This window comes from Notothenia rossii (assembly GCF_949606895.1).
Source record: "Notothenia rossii genome assembly, chromosome: 11".
Classification (NCBI taxonomy): Eukaryota; Metazoa; Chordata; class Actinopteri; order Perciformes; family Nototheniidae; genus Notothenia; species Notothenia rossii.
The window spans coordinates 56,810,041-56,829,045 of NC_136910.1; the positions used below are offsets into that span (position 1 = coordinate 56,810,041).

A 19,005-nucleotide genomic window follows, 5' to 3' on the forward strand; every position below is an offset into this window, starting at 1 on the left:
GTGTCCCCTCTTCTTCATGTCTCCTCTACATCAACATGTGTCCCCTCTTCTTCATGTCTCTTCTACATCAACATGTGTCCCCTCTTCTTCATGTCTCTTCTACATCAACATGTGTCCCCTCTTCTTCATGTCTCTTCTACATCAACATGTGTCCCCTCTTCTCCATGTCTCTTCTACATCAACATGTGTCCCCTCTTCTTCATGTCTCTTCTACATCAACATGTGTCCCCTCTTCTTCATGTCTCTTCTACATCAACATGTGTCCCCTCTTCTTCATGTCTCTTCTACATCAACATGTGTCCCCTCTTCTTCATGTCTCTTCTACATCAACATGTGTCCCCTCTTCTTCACGTCTCTTCTACATCAACATGTGTCCCCTCTTCTTCATGTCTCTTCTACATCAACATGTGTCCCCTCTTCTTCATGTCTCTTCTACATCAACATGTGTCCCCTCTTCTTCATGTCTCTTCTACATCAACATGTGTCCCCTCTTCTTCATGTCTCTTCTACATCAACATGTGTCCCCTCTTCTTCATGTCTCTTCTACATCAACATGTGTCCCCTCTTCTCCATGTCTCTTCTACATCAACATGTGTCCCCTCTTCTTCACGTCTCTTCTACATCAACATGTGTCCCCTCTTCTTCACGTCTCTTCTACATCAACATGTGTCCCCTCTTCTCCATGTCTCCTCTACATCAACATGTGTCCCCTCTCCTTCATGTCTCTTCTACATCAACATGTGTCCTCTCTTCTCCATGTCTCTTCTACATCAACATGTGTCCCCTCTTCTTCACGTCTCTTCTACATCAACATGTGTCCCCTCTTCTTCACGTCTCTTCTACATCAACATGTGTCCCCTCTTCTCCATGTCTCCTCTACATCAACATGTGTCCCCTCTCCTTCATGTCTCTTCTACATCAACATGTGTCCCCTCTTCTTCATGTCTCTTCTACATCAACATGTGTCCCCTCTTCTTCATGTCTCTTCTACATCAACATGTGTCCCCTCTTCTTCATGTCTCTTCTACATCAACATGTGTCCCCTCTTCTCCATGTCTCTTCTACATCAACATGTGTCCCCTCTTCTCCATGTCTCTTCTACATCAACATGTGTCCCCTCTCCTTCATGTCTCTTCTACATCAACATGTGTCCTCTCTTCTCCATGTCTCTTCTACATCAACATGTGTCCCCTCTTCTCCATGTCTCTTCTACATCAACATGTGTCCCCTCTTCTCCATGTCTCTTCTACATCAACATGTGTCCCCTCCTTCATGTGTCTTCTACTTCAACATGTGTCCCCTCTTCTTCATGTCTCTTCTACATCAACATGTGTCCCCTCTTCTTCATGTCTCTTCTACATCAACATGTGTCCCCTCTTCTCCATGTCTCTTCTACATCAACATGTGTCCCCTCTTCTTCATGTCTCTTCTACATCAACATGTGTCCCCTCTCCTTCATGTCTCTTCTACATCAACATGTGTCCTCTCTTCTCCATGTCTCTTCTACATCAACATGTGTCCCCTCTTCTCCATGTCTCTTCTACATCAACATGTGTCCCCTCTTCTTCACGTCTCTTCTACATCAACATGTGTCCCCTCTTCTTCACGTCTCTTCTACATCAACATGTGTCCCCTCTTCTCCATGTCTCCTCTACATCAACATGTGTCCCCTCTTCTTCATGTCTCTTCTACATCAACATGTGTCCCCTCTTCTTCACGTCTCTTCTACATCAACATGTGTCCCCTCTTCTTCATGTCTCCTCTACATCAACATGTGTCCCCTCTCCTTCATGTCTCTTCTACATCAACATGTGTCCCCTCTTCTCCATGTCTCTTCTACATCAACATGTGTCCCCTCCTTCATGTCTCTTCTACTTCAACATGTGTCCCCTCTTCTTCATGTCTCTTCTACATCAACATGTGTCCCCTCTTCTTCATGTCTCTTCTACATCAACATGTGTCCCCTCTTCTTCATGTCTCCTCTACATCAACATGTGTCCCCTCTTCTTCATGTCTCTTCTACATCAACATGTGTCCCCTCTTCTTCATGTCTCCTCTACATCAACATGTGTCCCCTCTTCTTCACGTCTCTTCTACATCAACATGTGTCCCCTCTTCTCCATGTCTCCTCTACATCAACATGTGTCCCCTCTTCTTCATGTCTCTTCTACATCAACATGTGTCCCCTCTTCTTCACGTCTCTTCTACATCAACATGTGTCCCCTCTTCTTCATGTCTCCTCTACATCAACATGTGTCCCCTCTCCTTCATGTCTCTTCTACATCAACATGTGTCCCCTCTTCTCCATGTCTCTTCTACATCAACATGTGTCCCCTCCTTCATGTCTCTTCTACTTCAACATGTGTCCCCTCTTCTTCATGTCTCTTCTACATCAACATGTGTCCCCTCTTCTTCATGTCTCTTCTACATCAACATGTGTCCCCTCTTCTTCATGTCTCCTCTACATCAACATGTGTCCCCTCTTCTTCATGTCTCTTCTACATCAACATGTGTCCCCTCTTCTTCATGTCTCTTCTACATCAACATGTGTCCCCTCTTCTTCATGTCTCCTCTACATCAACATGTGTCCCCTCTTCTTCATGTCTCCTCTACATCAACATGTGTCCCCTCTTCTTCATGTCTCTTCTACATCAACATGTGTCCCCTCTTCTTCATGTCTCTTCTACATCAACATGTGTCCCCTCTTCTTCATGTCTCTTCTACATCAACATGTGTCCCCTCTTCTCCATGTCTCTTCTACATCAACATGTGTCCCCTCTTCTTCATGTCTCTTCTACATCAACATGTGTCCCCTCTTCTTCATGTCTCTTCTACATCAACATGTGTCCCCTCTTCTTCATGTCTCTTCTACATCAACATGTGTCCCCTCTTCTTCATGTCTCTTCTACATCAACATGTGTCCCCTCTTCTTCACGTCTCTTCTACATCAACATGTGTCCCCTCTTCTCCATGTCTCCTCTACATCAACATGTGTCCCCTCTTCTTCATGTCTCTTCTACATCAACATGTGTCCCCTCTTCTTCACGTCTCTTCTACATCAACATGTGTCCCCTCTTCTCCATGTCTCCTCTACATCAACATGTGTCCCCTCTTCTTCATGTCTCCTCTACATCAACATGTGTCCCCTCTTCTTCATGTCTCTTCTACATCAACATGTGTCCCCTCTTCTTCACGTCTCTTCTACATCAACATGTGTCCCCTCTTCTCCATGTCTCCTCTACATCAACATGTGTCCCCTCTTCTTCATGTCTCTTCTACATCAACATGTGTCCCCTCTTCTTCACGTCTCTTCTACATCAACATGTGTCCCCTCTTCTTCATGTCTCTTCTTCATCAACATGTGTCCCCTCTTCTCCATGTCTCCTCTACATCAACATGTGTCCCCTCTCCTTCATGTCTCTTCTACATCAACATGTGTCCCCTCTTCTTCATGTCTCTTCTACATCAACATGTGTCCCCTCTTCTTCATGTCTCTTCTACATCAACATGTGTCCCCTCTTCTTCACGTCTCTTCTACATCAACATGTGTCCCCTCTTCTTCATGTCTCCTCTACATCAACATGTGTCCCCTCTCCTTCATGTCTCTTCTACATCAACATGTGTCCCCTCTTCTTCATGTCTCTTCTACATCAACATGTGTCCCCTCTTCTCCATGTCTCTTCTACATCAACATGTGTTCCCTCTTCTTCATGTCTCTTCTACATCAACATGTGTCCCCTCTTCTTCATGTCTCTTCTACATCAACATGTGTCCTCTCTTCTCCATGTCTCTTCTACATCAACATGTGTCCCCTCTTCTTCACGTCTCTTCTACATCAACATGTGTCCCCTCTTCTTCATGTCTCCTCTACATCAACATGTGTCCCCTCTCCTTCATGTCTCTTCTACATCAACATGTGTCCCCTCTTCTTCATGTCTCTTCTACATCAACATGTGTCCCCTCTTCTCCATGTCTCTTCTACATCAACATGTGTTCCCTCTTCTTCATGTCTCTTCTACATCAACATGTGTCCCCTCTTCTTCATGTCTCTTCTACATCAACATGTGTCCTCTCTTCTCCATGTCTCTTCTACATCAACATGTGTCCCCTCTTCTTCATGTCTCTTCTACATCAACATGTGTCCCCTCTTCTTCATGTCTCTTCTACATCAACATGTGTCCCCTCTGTGGAAAGAGACTCTGAACAAAGATTCTTTCTCTTTTTGATCCATTTCTATAAAAACCTGTCTGAAAATGAGCTGATCAGATTTTGGCCACTTTATGATGTTATCACGATGTGTTGTCTTGTGTAACCATTAGCCAATCACCAACCAAGGTAAACCCCCCCCCCCACCTGACAGAGAATCAGCATTTTTGAAACAGGGCTGAAACAGAGGGGATTATGGGTAATGCTGCAATGATCTGTTTAGTGTTTCAGCCAATCAGAGACAGGTTCTGTATATATCTGAGACCTGTGATATATTGATGAAAAACAGTATGATAGGAGACCTTTAATAAATAAATGAAAACAAAGAAAAGGAAGCGCTCACTAGTTGGAGGCAGCAGCGTTGGAATAATTTGGAGACGGATCGTCGTCTTGTCCGTTCACATCACGGCTGGCCAGAGGATCCTGAATCAGATGGATAGTAAGTAGCAGCGCATTATGGGATGCCGGCGGCTATCTGTCTGTATTTCATCACAAAGAGCATTATTCACCCGTCCGCTGCACCCTAAGTGGATCAGACGTTTGCTGTCCGATCCAATCCTCTCCGAACCTTTCGGCCCAAAAGCTGCGCCGGCAAATATCTGCCTTACACTAAGAGCTCTGCTGCCAAATAGCTTATGATTAATGTCCCCCCCTTCCCCCCAAGAAACAGCAGTCCATCCCGGGGCACTTACATAATTTGGCTTCAGATCCGGATGCTCTCTCTCGATGCCGTCGTCCAGGACGGAGACCACCACTCCTTTTCCACTGAAACCTCTCCTCCAGGCCCCAACGACGTTCATGCCTGACTGAGGGGCAGAGAGAGGGACGTTCAGATCAGACTGGGGAAGTTCGGAAGCAGAGGTGTAAAGTAACCAAGTACATTTATTTGGTACATTTTGATTTTGCATGAGAGTAAAGACCCTATAACCCCCATACAGCAGGGTCTCAATAGCTCATTTAAATGTATTGTCTCTTTTGATTTTAAAAGTCATTGTTCAACCAAAACAGAAAGCTAATAGAAATGTTGTCTGATGTGTATTTGCTTGATTGACAGAAGTTGTATATTATATAAACGTGTATTGAGTAAACAGGTATACACATGTGTATTTGGTTATTTAATCAAACAACAAACAATCCTTAACATTCAACAAAACTTTGAAATATTTTCATTAAAAAATCGTTGACTTTTTTTATATCTTCTTATCATAAAACACAACAGCTTGATTTCTTCCATAATCTGTGTTTAGTAACTAAGTACATTTACTCGTTACATTTTTAAGATACTTGAACTTTACTTGAGTATTTCCATTTTTTACTACTGTGTACTTTTACTCCACTACATGTATTTAATCCCTTTAGTTACTTTACAGATGTGGATGAATGATGTGAAATATAATCAAGTGTTAAATCAGACTTTAGTTCCACCTGGAGTAAATCCACCAGCTACCCTGCAGTATACGCCATTCAAACTAGCTGCACCTTTACCAGCTTTGAGAACACTTTCATGATCAATCATTATAAAACATATCATATCTATTATTCTGAAATGGACCAATCTGCACAATGACTACTTTTACTGTCTTTCACTATATTTTGATGATCATACTTTTATACTTTTACTTGAGGAACATTTTGAATGCAGGACTTTTACTGTAACAGAGTATTCCTGCACTCTGGTACTTCTACTTTTACTGAAGTACAAGATCTGAGTACTTCTACTTTTACTCAAGTATCTGAGTACTTCTACTTTTACTAAGTACAAGATCTGAGTACTTCTACTTTTACTCAAGTACAAGATCTGAGTACTTCTACTTTAACTCAAGTACAAGATCTGAGTACTTCTACTTTTACTCAAGAACAAAATCTGAATACTTCTACTTTAACTCAAGTACAAGATCTGAGTACTTCTACTTTTACTCAAGTACAAGATCTAAGTACCGTAATTTTCGGACTATAAGCCGCGCCTTTTTCCCTATTTTTCAACGCTGCGGCTTATATAACGGTGCGGCTAATCTATGGATTTTTACAGCTAACGGCCAACACCTTTAACTCTATGGGCTCTATGGCCGGTCCGCGGGCCCCCACCTTTAAGCGGCGGGTTCCGGCAGGAAAAGCAGGAGGCCGGAAAAGAGTGAGACAGGTAGCACGCAAAAGTAAAAGTGGAACCGAGAGTGGTATGCCGCTGCTGCGGCTTATATTCAGGTGCGCCTTATAGTCCGAAAATTACGGTACTTCTACTTTACTGAAGTACAAGATCTGAGTACTTCTACTTTTACTCAAGTACAAGATCTGAGTACTTCTACTTTTATTCAAGTACAAGACCTGAGTACTTCTACTTTTACTCAAGTACAAGATCTGAGTACTTCTACTTTACTGAAGTACAAGATCTGAGTACTTCTACTTTTACTCAAGAACAAGATCTGAGTACTTCTACTTTTACTGAAGGGTTACCTTATGGTACTTGTATAAGTCCTGATGAATCTTCCTTCTCTTATGTCCTAAACCTATGTCACTATAATACTGCAGTCTGTGTTGTATCTGTGTTTCAGACTCACATGGTGCCACGGGTTCCTCCACATGGAGTCGTTATGGAGCGTCTGATTGGACGGATGAGCGGTGGGAAGGTTTTCGCCCTTCAGGTTAACGGAGAAGACGTGATTGGCTCTGGAGTTCCTCCTCTCTCTCCTCAGGACCACCTGCTGCTGCAGCCACTCCACCTTAAAACAGAATCAAAGATAATGCTCGAGCTACGACAACACTACATATGTAATCCATTATTAAATCACGTAACAATTATGCTCTTTATTGGTGTAGTATACAACGTGAAAGTAGAGAAAATGTCCATCCCAGTTTCTCAAAGACCAAGGTGATGTCTTTAAATGGTTTTACGGTAAAAAGCCAGAAGAGTTTCTTTTTAATATGATAAAAAAGTTAAAAGAAAGAAATCTCCATATGTGATAGGTTGGACTGCTATTCTTGCAAAAAAAACAAGTTTATGTCGTTTATCAAAGTTTTGCAATTTCATTTTTTGCATAATCGTTAGACAAATCGATGCAGCTCTAATCAACACTTTCGGTCTATTCACAATATAAGCAACATAGCACTCCTCCCGCTTGAATCTGGCTGCCTCATACTGCAGGAAGGACTTCATAATCTCCCTCAGTTCCTCCATCGTTTTCACCTCCTCACTTGGTCAATCCCACTTCTGACACCAATTGTGAGACTGACCGTTGAGCGGCCCGACCAAGCAAGGAGGCAGAACGTCCAAATACAACCCGGTGTGGGGATTTATTACTCACTGACAAATGATTCACAGCCTCAGTCGCTGTCCACCTGAACGCAGTCAGCAGCCACAAGGATATCACACACCCTACCTGTCCACTGACAGGGAAGACATGGGCCGTTTCTCAATCTCGAGGAAACTGGCTTCCAAGCCAATATTTCAAGGATACTACGTCAGAGTGCCGCCGAAGGACTGTTCCAATCTCCAGCATACTTGGAATTCCACCGAGGCCGCGTCCTTGGTTTGGGGGAAATTTCGAGGCTGCACATGGGTAGACTTCGCGTCCTTCAAATCCCCACAATGCTTTGCGCATGGACCAATTTCAAAAACCCTTGCGGAGAATGGCTGAACCGACGCAGCACACATTTAAATGTAAGTGTGTAGTGGCGTAGAACATGTGTTGGTAAATATGTTACTTTCTTACATTTGTTATCACCAAAAATGTGTTCCGTGAAAGTAAAGCAAGTTCATAATTAGATAGACATCGTGAGGTATTTATTTTCGGTATAGTTTATGTTGAAACCGTTAGAGAGAGTGGCACACTTGTTAGCCTGTTCCATTCTTCTTTGTTTTTCCGAAGCCGTGGCTTGGAAGCATACTTGCTTCGTTTCTGAAGGAAGTGACTTGGAAGTATGCGACTACCAAGCCAGTATCCTCGCGATTGAGAAACGGCCAGAGCCTAAATACCCACACTAACCAACCAACAAGACACAGGTGAGGGGGGAGGAGACAACGCAGGGCACCAGGTGAACACAATCAACAGCAACAGACATGGGGAAAGGGAACGCTTTTCAAAATAAAACACATGTGCAATATACAAAGCCCGAAGCCGTCAGTCCACAGTGACGAAGCCATCTTCGTCACAAAGACAGAATTTATTTTTCTTTTTAACTTGTATTTTTATTGAATGTAGTGAAATCCAATATCTTGACCATCATGCTGCACATTTCAGAAAAAGGTCATTTTTTGGCCTCTTTTTTTAATCACTTTTATTGTATTGTGGTATTATACTGCCCGTTGTTATTTAGTAAACCAGGTACATTTTTCTTTGTGCCATCAACAGAGTGGTGCAGGAATGAGTCCTAAACTTTGACATGAGTCAGCATTTTAGCACTTCCTGGTTCCACTGTAGCTCCTTCGTAAACTAACGTTACCTTTTTACTTCTAGTGATTGCATTTACGCTTGAAAAAACCCAGAGTGGTGTTAATGTGGAGATTATCCTGCTGAACAACACGTGTAAATATCCTAAACACACAGATATTATTTTCTGCAATAATCCAAAATCACATTTGTCGAGGAAACCATGGATATGCTAATGTCCGATGCTAATGTCCGATGCTAATGTCCAATGCTAATGTCCGATGCTAATGTCCAATGCTAATGTCCGATGCTAATGTCCAATGCTAATGTCCGATGCTAATGTCCGATGCTAATGTCCGATGCTAATGTCCGATGCTAATGTCCGATGCTAATGTCCGATGCTAACATATGTCATCACTGTTTTATGGCAACTCCAGTTCTGTGGTTTTATATGTGCGATGACGTAAGGAAGTGTGTAACGAAGAGGCCCGAACAGGAACACGTGTGTGTGGAGGAGACATGATGCTCATTAATAATTCAGAGGTCCAGTCTCTCCTCATATCCCGTTACTTACCTCGGTCTCTGTGGCGACGCTAACAGACACCTGTGTGTTTGACACCGTCGACCTCATCGCCGTCTCGCTGTGGCGGAAACTGTAATAACTCTTCAGGTCTCCGATCTAGAGAAACAGACATAAAAACCCTTTCATATCATTTGTTTTCAGATAAAAGGAGTGAGTTTCTCTGTCACTAAACAGCTGTTCAATTATGAAGGTCCTTCAGTGCAGAGGTGGGAAGTAGTGGAGTACAAATAAAGTAGCCTACTGTACTTAAGTACATGTTTCTGGTATCAGTACTTTGCTCCACTACTTATTTTTCTGATGACTTTTTACTTTGACTTCTTACATGTTGAACACAAATACCTGTACTTTCTACTTCTCACATGTTGAACACAAATACCTGTACTTTCTACTTCTTACATGTTGAACACAAATACCTGTACTTTCTACTTCTTACATGTTGAACACAAATACCTGTACTTTCTACTTCTTACATGTTGAACACAAATACCTGTACTTTCTACTTCTTACATGTTGAACTCAAATACCTGTACTTTCTACTTCTTACATGTTGAACACAAATACCTGTACTTTCTACTTCTTACATGTTGAACTCAAATACCTGTACTTTCTACTTCTTACATGTTGAACCCAAATACCTGCACTTTCTACTTCTCACATGTTGAACACAAATACCTGTACTTTCTACTTCTTACATGTTGAACTCAAACACCTGTACTTTCTACTTCTTACATGTTGAACTCAAATACCTGTACTTTCTACTTCTTACATGTTGAACCCAAATACCTGTACTTTCTACTTCTTACATGTTGAACTCAAATACCTGTACTTTCTACTTCTTACATGTTGAACCCAAATACCTGTACTTTCTACTTCTTACATGTTGAACTCAAATACCTGTACTTTCTACTTCTTACATGTTGAACACAAATACCTGTACTTTCTACTTCTTACATGTTGAACTCAAATACCTGTACTTTCTACTTCTTACATGTTGAACACAAATACCTGTACTTTCTACTTCTCACATGTTGAACACAAATACCTGTACTTTCTACTTCTTACATGTTGAACTCAAATACCTTCACTTTCTACTTCTTACATGTTGAACACAAATACCTGTACTTTCTACTTCTTACATCTTGAACACAAATACCTGTACTTTCTACTTCTTACATGTTGAACTCAAATACCTGTACTTTCTACTTCTTACATCTTGAACACAAATACCTGTACTTTCTACTTCTTACATGTTGAACCCAAATACCTGTACTTTCTACTTCTTACATGTTTAACCCAAATACCTGTACTTTCTACTTCTTACATGTTGAACTCAAATACCTGTACTTTCTACTTCTTACATGTTGAACACAAATACCTGTACTTTCTACTTCTTACATGTTTAACCCAAATACCTGTACTTTCTACTTCTTACATGTTGAACTCAAATACCTGTACTTTCTACTTCTTACATGTTGAACACAAATACCTGTACTGTCTACTTCTTACATGTTGAACTCAAATACCTGAACTTTCTACTTCTTACATGTTGAACACAAATACCTGTACTGTCTACTTCTTACATGTTGAACACAAATACCTGTACTTTCTACTTCTTACATGTTGAACACAAATACCTGTACTTTCTACTTCTTACATGTTGAACACAAATACCTGTACTTTCTACTTCTCACTTGTTGAACACAAATACCTGTACTTTCTACTTCTTACATGTTGAACTCAAATACCTGTACTTTCTACTTCTTACATGTTGAACACAAATACCTGTACTTTCTACTTCTTACATGTTGAACACAAATACCTGTACTTTCTACTTCTTACATGTTGAACACAAATACCTGTACTTTCTACTTCTCACTTGTTGAACACAAATACCTGTACTTTCTACTTCTTACATGTTGAACACAAATACCTGTACTTTCTACTTCTCTCATTTTCCAAACAGGCTGGTTCCTTTAGTCTGAATGTGTGTTTGGTGGCGTGATCATTATTATTTAGAGTCATTGCGTGCCTATTGATTTGAACACGATCTGTGTATCCATCACTTCCTGGTCTTCTCTAAAGAAGAGGGACCAATGAAAACGTTGTCATGTTGCCGTTGGTCACCATGGAAACATTCATTAGCTAACAATGACATTATTGTTCTATTAATATAAAGGGAGGTCAGGTACTCTTTAAAACAGCTGCTAGTTATGGGTACTTTTTACTGAAGTACATTTCAAAGCCTCTTTACTTTGACTTGAGTAAAGAAGTTTAGTCAGTAGTTCTACTTTCACCAGAGTATTTTTAAACACGAGTATCTGTACTTCTACTTGAGGAAAGCATGCGTGTACTTTTGCCCTCTCTGGTTCAGGGTTTCATTAGGCGGACACCTTACACCTGTGATCAGGTAACATGAGACTCTGCTGTTCATGTGTGTGTCGGAGTGTGTCCGTAATGGCATGACGTAAAGCATCTTTTTAAATATATATATATAAGAAAAGGGGCTCTGGGTAATGTGTGGAATTAATATAAAAAGTGTCATAAGTTGATTTTCTGCGAGTGGCCAGAATAAATGATGCTTTTATTGTGAAATTTCATTTTGACTTTTGACCTCTGCTATATTACGTTAAGCATCAGAGGGTCTACGCGGTCCATAACCCCCTCAATGAACATGTACCAGAACCCCTCATTACACCCCATATCCCCGGGGAGAACTGTTACGTTTATTGGAAAACCCCTTTGTGTCTTTCTTTTTGCTTTATTGTTTTTTGATCTGGCTTTTATTTGGTCATTCTGTCAGAGTATAGACGTCTGCTCTTATTGATTTCTGTTTTGTTTTTTGCAACCTTGGTTTGAATAGAAATGATGAGCCGACTCTTGCTTCTTCAAGGTTTAACGGACGTTAGATTATTAATACTATATTAACAGGATAGGGATAATGTCATTTTTGCGACTATCTCAGATGCAGGTGCTTTGGGAAATGAAATGAAGGAAGAGGACGCTTGGTATCCTTTACCAAGAAGCAAACATCCCTGCAGACTTTGGATGTAGATGAACAGATGCTAGATTCTAATATATAAAAATAACAACTGAAACTCTCATTAATAAAAGCTAATATGTACCTTCCTCCTGCAGTAGCTTAGAGCCCGTTTAATTAAACATCACTCTAGTTTCTGTCCGACAGACGGTAGACAGTTATTTGCTAAACAAAGTATTGCAACTAATCTCAAATATCATTATTACAACTACAGTGGGATATTTGCAATAAGACTGTTTTAAAGGACAGTGACAGTCTGCTGTTCTGCAAAATGAGGCACTATGAATTCACTGATTTCTTAAAATAAACACGTCAACTAGTTTTATTTAAAGAACATTTGAGTCAAACTACAATCTTCATTCTGTGTTAGTTTCATTAGTCTCCCTGCAGCTCAGTGTCTTGATAATTGGTTGAGGCCTAATTTGAAGCTTGTTGAGTGTTGCCTACAGGCCCGAATTACCCAAAATACTGACAAATTAAAAACTAAAAAAAGCTTAAAAACTACACACAACACTTCAAAATCGAGATGAAGGCAAATGCTCTGTGTTAGCTTGGCGCTCCTTGTTTTCTCCTGAGTGTGTTTCAGGACACTCACCTGGCCCATGTTGGTGAATCCATATGTCTCTGCTATCCGGCTCACACACTCTCTGTCTCCTCGTATCCGGATCGCCCAGTCATTGGTGTAAATCGTTGCATGACAAACCTGCAGCAGAGCTCCCATCATCCACAGAAACCAAAAATTCACCATCATTGCAAAAACGAATCGACAAGTCTCCAGTAATTAGACGGAGCCCAGGTGCTTCATACGTTGCGCCTGCACACGGATCTCCTGCAGAAAGTGTTGCTCATTGCAGGAATAAAACCGGTCTCAGAGCTTCATGAGATGTTCTGCTGAAACGGGAGCATGTGTCACCAGCTGAAGTGGTTTCTAACACAATGAGAACAAGCTAATATCAAGTTACTGCTCCAACATGGAGACCAGGGATCAGCTGTGCGTCCTGTGTGCGGCCACATGGTGCAGCTTCACCTTCATGATTCATTAAAGAGGCCCTGTAATGCTTTATGTAGTGTGTTCTATAGGTTTCTGTGCATGTGAATGGTCTGCAGAGGCTAAAATCCCAAACTTCTAGAATATGTTGACATCAGTATGTCCTATTGAGGAAAAGGCGGCAAAGAAAGGCAAGTGTCAGTGTCTTTTTTGTTACCTATATTTCTTCTTTTTTTTGTCAGATTGAGATTGTCAAGCTCAACATTTCAACTCTGTTGTATGAATTACTTATAGTAAACAATTATTTAGGAAAAATAGTTTTGCAAAATATTAAAATGTTATGATGTCCTTAAATTCCATGTGGTGCTGTTTTAGCTAAACAAGGTCTCATGGCTATTTTTGGCAAAAACTTCAACCCGTCACATTTTTTCAAGGAAATTCCTAGTAATTATATATATTTTGTGCCTGAGGTGGGAACATTTGTTTTCTCAAAGTTTTAAGTAGTCCACTACCAGATGTTATGATTAAAAATGCAAACAATTTGGTTACATTTTTCAAAAATGTAAAGACCCAAAAGGCACCCGATAAAGAGAATCAACGTACTATTACTTCTTATACTACTAGTGGTCTACTACTAACTACTACTATTACTGGACATTCTGGAGCGTGGCCACTTTGCTAAAATATGAAACACACACACAATAACACGATCAGTCACACCATCTAAACTGATCTGTGTTTGCAGTAGAAAGACTAATCCTGAACCCATAAATATAAAAAAATTAAATTAATATTTCCCTTGAGGCAATGTGATTGTTTCTGTATTATTTTTTGGCCACATGCCTTTCCCGTTGGCACGGCGGCAGCACTGTGAAGCGATAATATCCCTGCTTTCAGAAATCCACTGCTTTAACTGGGTCAATCTGAAGCAATCACACAAAAAATCCTTCACGGTTCGTAAAGAAGACCGAGATATACTTACATTTAATGTTGCAATTCAGCACAGATTTAAAAGACTATAGAGGTGTGATAAATTGCGTGGATATTGAATTGAGAAATTACCTGTAGAGTTTAACAAAGCTGCAGTATTTGATCGGAACAGATCCGTGTTTTCACTCTGGTGTAGGTGAGTGTCACAGTAACAAAGTAAATGTACTCAAGTACTGTACTTAAAGAGGCCCTATTGTTTTTGGGGTTTTTCTTTTCCTGTAGTGTGTTCTATAGGCTTTGGTGCATGTAAATGGTCTGCAGAGGCTAAAATCCCAAAGTTCAGGAACACAGGGACATCACGCACGCTCCTATTGGCTAGCACTCCCAACACATTGTACATGATACACTAAGGGGCGGGACCTCTCTAAGCTGTTGACCAATCACAACAGAGTCGGCCAGCTAACCAATCAGAGCAGACTGGGCTCTGGTTTCAGACAGAGGGTGAAAAGAGGTGCTGCAGCACAGGCAGTATGAGAAAAATACAGAGCTTTTTGAACATGAAAGCGTACAGAATTCTGTTATTATAAAAAACTAAGTCTGGCACCAACACCTTTATTTCCCACAGCAGCACTTCAGCAACAACAGATTGATATGTGATTCTTCTTAATTGAAAAAAAGGGTCCTCCAACAACATGCGTGAACCTCACATTATGAACCTCGCCTCTCCGCCTCACTCTCGGGCCGTTTCTCAATCGCGAGGATGCTGGCTTGGTAGTTTCGTACTTCCAAGTCACTTCCTTCAGAAATGAAGCAAGTATGCTTCCAAGCCACGGCTTCGGAAAACAAAGAAGAATGGAACAGGCTAACAAGTGTGCCACTCTCTCTAACGGTTTCAACATAAACTTTACCGAAAATAAATACCTCACGATGTCTATCTAATTATGAACTTGCTTTACTTTCACGGAACACATTTTTGGTGATAACAAATTTAACAGTCACATATTTACCAACACATGTTCTACGCCACTACATACTTACATTTAAATGTGTGCTGCGTCGGTTCAGCCATTCTCCGCAAGGGTTTTTGAAATTGGTCCGTGCGCAAAGCATTGTGGGGACTTTAAGGACGCGAAGTCTACCCATGTGCAGCCTCGAAATTTCCCCCAAACCAAGGACGCGGCCTCGGTGGAATTCCAAGTATGCTGGAGATTGGAACAGTCCTTCGGCGGCACTCGATAACGTAGCATCCTGGAAATATTGGCTTGGAAGCCAGTTTCCTCGAGATTGAGAAACGGCCTCGGTCGCGTGGCGTAATTATATGACTAATACTGTGGCATTAATTGGAATTATTGCCCCAGGATAATTTCATTAGTAACAAAACAATAATGTGCACTTGATTTAACCAGGCTCTGTTTGATGTAATGTAAAACAGGCAACAGTTCTTTATTAATAATGCACACAGATTTAACTAAGATGAACAACATGTGTCAACAGAATTCCTCAAATGTATGTCACATGAAACCTGCACTGAAAAGCACATTTCTCTCAGTAAAGATTTTATTTGACTATTAAATGCTTCAATATAAAGATGTGGAATGGAGCTTTAAAGCTTTGTAGGTCATGCAAAAGATTTAATGTGCAGTATCTCTCATCTTTCTAAACTTTCTCCTCCTCAAAACTGCTTTGCAATAAAAAAAAATAGAAAAACTAATTCGTTTAAAAATATGCACTTGCAATGCACCCGATTTTGAAATGTTTTAACAGATAGTTTTCCTAAAAAAGCTGCAGGACTGAGGATCAATGATTGATATCTCAGTTAAAGACAATGCCCTAAATACTTTATTTATTGACTTTAAAGATGCATTAGAAAGAAACTATGATCTAATCATAATTTATCAAAAGTATCCGCTCTTAGTCAAGGGATTTATAAGGAGCTATTGTGCAGATTAAGGCTGCGGTGTGTCTTGGTGTACTAACATTAAAGAAAACGTGATAACAAATGAAATCATAATTCATTATTTCTGGAATGATATCAATGTATATAAATACAATAAATGACAATAATTGTACTTTTTATTTACCAAACTGGAGGTTTTCATTAGGCAATGTTTGAAAAGCAGAATATTTATTCCTTTGACCATTTCTGAGAGGCATTTCAACAACTTTTTGATCGACAAAGAAAATTATCGGAAACTATTTTGATTAAAGATTGATTGTTCAAATCATTCTTCATCAGAAAACTGCCTAAAAAGCCGTTTTCAGCCTCGTAAACATGGAGCTTTCTTGCTTTTATCTGTGTTATATAACTGTTAGGAAAATATCACTCGACACCGGGATGAGAATCAATAATCAGGTACTAATTTATTCTTGCAAGAAGGAGCAGAGTCAAGTCACATACAAAGGATATGGTTTAACTCACACACGAGGTATGCTGCTCAAGGGAGCAGGAAGTAACATCAAGCTTCTATAGTGTAAAGTCAGGAGGGACCAAACAGCGTCGTAAATCTGTTTGGCGTCATCAGGTGTCTGGAAGGCGTCGGGACATCTCAGGAAAGGCAGTGTTGCACTTTGCCCCTCAAAGAGGAGAGGAGACAAAGTGTGTGTGTGTGTGTGTGTGTGTGTGTGTGTGTGTGTGTGTGTGTGTGTGTGTGTGTGTGTGTGTGTGTGTGTGTGTGTGTGTGTGTGTGTGTGTGTGTGTGTGTGTGTGTGTGTGTTATTTAGACATGTACAATGACCTGAATACTGTGTGTGAATGAATGTGTGTGAGAGAGAATGTTTGATTCCTCTGAAATTCATTATTTACCAAGTCCCATTGACACACACACACACACACACACACACACACACACACACACACACACACACACACACACACACACACACACACACACACACACACACGTACACACACACACACATACACACACACACACACACACACACACAAACACACATACATATGCACACACACACACACACACACACACACACACACACACACACACACATACACACACACACACACACACACAAACACGCACACACATATGCACACGCACGCACACACACACACACACACACACACACACACGCACACACATATGCACACGTACACACACACACACACACGCACGCACGCGCACACACACACACACACACACACACACACACATTGCTGCAGTGCTACACATGCAGATATGACCAGAATGCTGTGTGTGTGTGTGTGTGTGTGTGTGTGTGTGTGTGTGTGTGTGTGAGAGAGAGTGTTTGATTCCTCTGAAATCTAGAGAGTCAAGCCTAAGGATGTGCCCAGGCATTGTGTGTGTGTCTATGTGTGTGTGTGTGTGTGTGTGTGTGTGTGTGTGTGTGTGTGTGTGTGTGTGTGTGTGTGTGTGTGTGTGTGTGTGTGTGTGTGTGTGTGTGTGTGTGTGTGTGTGTGTGTGTGTGTGTGTGTGCTCTCGTTGGAATCAACAACATGAATGACGCCCTGCCTTCTCCTATCTACGTAGAGGCAGCTGCGAGGTCACACGCGGTATCACGCCCATCAGAAAAACCATAATAAAGAAGACACCTTTTATTTTCTCCAACAATAACATAAAGTGAATATCTTTGTGTTTTAATACCAAAAAATTTACTTTTAAAAGCATCACCTTGGACTTTAAGAATCTGTAAAGGAAATGTTTAACTATTTTCTGACATTTTATACATTAAACGATGAATGGAGAAAGTGAGCAGCAGATTCTTACATTATAAAAATAATCTTTACACATAAAAACACAAAGATACAATATATATATCATATATAAGCATAAATGTATCCCTCGGCCAGCTCTCTGTTGTTGATCAGAATAAAACGAGCCTGAAGGAGAGGGAACGTCTCAAACACTTATTAGAAGCGTAAATGAACAATGCAACCAGTGAGAAATCTGAAGAAAATCAAAGTTTTAATAATTCTGTTTGTTCTGTCGTCAAATAACAAAAACACCAGAAGTTTCTGAAGAAGATGAAAACAGAAAACGGTCTCTCCACACTTTGAAACCAACCTGTCAGAATGTGTTTGTGTTTAAAGTCGTGTTCAACGTCCGCTGCGGCCTTGAATCGTGAATTACAAGGAGCAGGTTGATGACGCAACGGGCACTCGCAGTCTTTACGATGCGCTGAGAAAAACAAACCGATGTGGAAAACAAAAGGAGAAGCACCTCACGGCGAGGCAGACACTTTGAAGTTATCTAACATGTCTTCAGAGAGGCTGACTTTGATGTGCAGAAACTCAAACAGTGACACATCCCCCTGAAAATAATTGTCAAACGTGTTGTGGAGCACACTGACTGCCCGCCGGGGGCACAGGCATGAACTCTTATTTATTCTTTGTTCACACTTCCCCCTGTTTCATAAGCTCTCATTGTTTGGGAACATGAGAGCTGCAGCGTGACATGTCGCGCTAAGTAGTTCACGTTTTGAAGCTGTGAGTCATCCGTAGAGAGGATTTCACAGTTTCATTTATTTTGTTTATGAACTGCCAAATCTTTCACTACACGTGGATGGGGTCAAACAAGAGGCCCTGTGAGGCTTTAGGGGGTTTCCTCTCCTGTAGTTATAAACGTTTCTGTGCATGGAAATGGTAACACTAGTGCTTTGATAGCAGGAGAGGACTCTTTAAAGTAGAGACACTACATACTGATATACACCTGAACATCAGCAGGAGAGGACTCTTTAAAGTAGAGACACTACATACTGATATACACCTGAACATCAGCAGGAGAGGACTCTTTAAAGTAGAGACACTACATACTGATATACACCTGAACATCAGCAGGAGAGGACTCTTTAAAGTAGAGACACTACACACTGATATACACCTGAACATCAGCAGGGGAGGACTCTTTAAAGTAAAGAC

At 40.8% G+C, this 19,005-nt stretch overlaps 1 protein-coding gene across 1 annotated transcript in view; it reads right to left on the minus strand.

Annotated features, from left to right (window-relative positions):
- pcsk5a (proprotein convertase subtilisin/kexin type 5a) overlaps nucleotides 1-13,190 on the minus strand; it is a 90,470-nt gene extending 77,280 nt beyond the window's left edge. The window contains exons 1-5 of the mRNA XM_079657825.1: nucleotides 12,786-13,190; nucleotides 9,145-9,249; nucleotides 6,762-6,923; nucleotides 4,899-5,012; nucleotides 4,550-4,629 (exon numbers count right to left, since the gene is read on the minus strand). Coding sequence (XP_079513951.1) covers nucleotides 4,550-4,629; nucleotides 4,899-5,012; nucleotides 6,762-6,923; nucleotides 9,145-9,249; nucleotides 12,786-12,941 — 617 coding nt within the window. The 5' untranslated portion in view covers nucleotides 12,942-13,190. The remainder of the gene's footprint in view (nucleotides 1-4,549; nucleotides 4,630-4,898; nucleotides 5,013-6,761; nucleotides 6,924-9,144; nucleotides 9,250-12,785) is intronic.
- Between the last annotated feature and the right edge of the window lie 5,815 nt (nucleotides 13,191-19,005).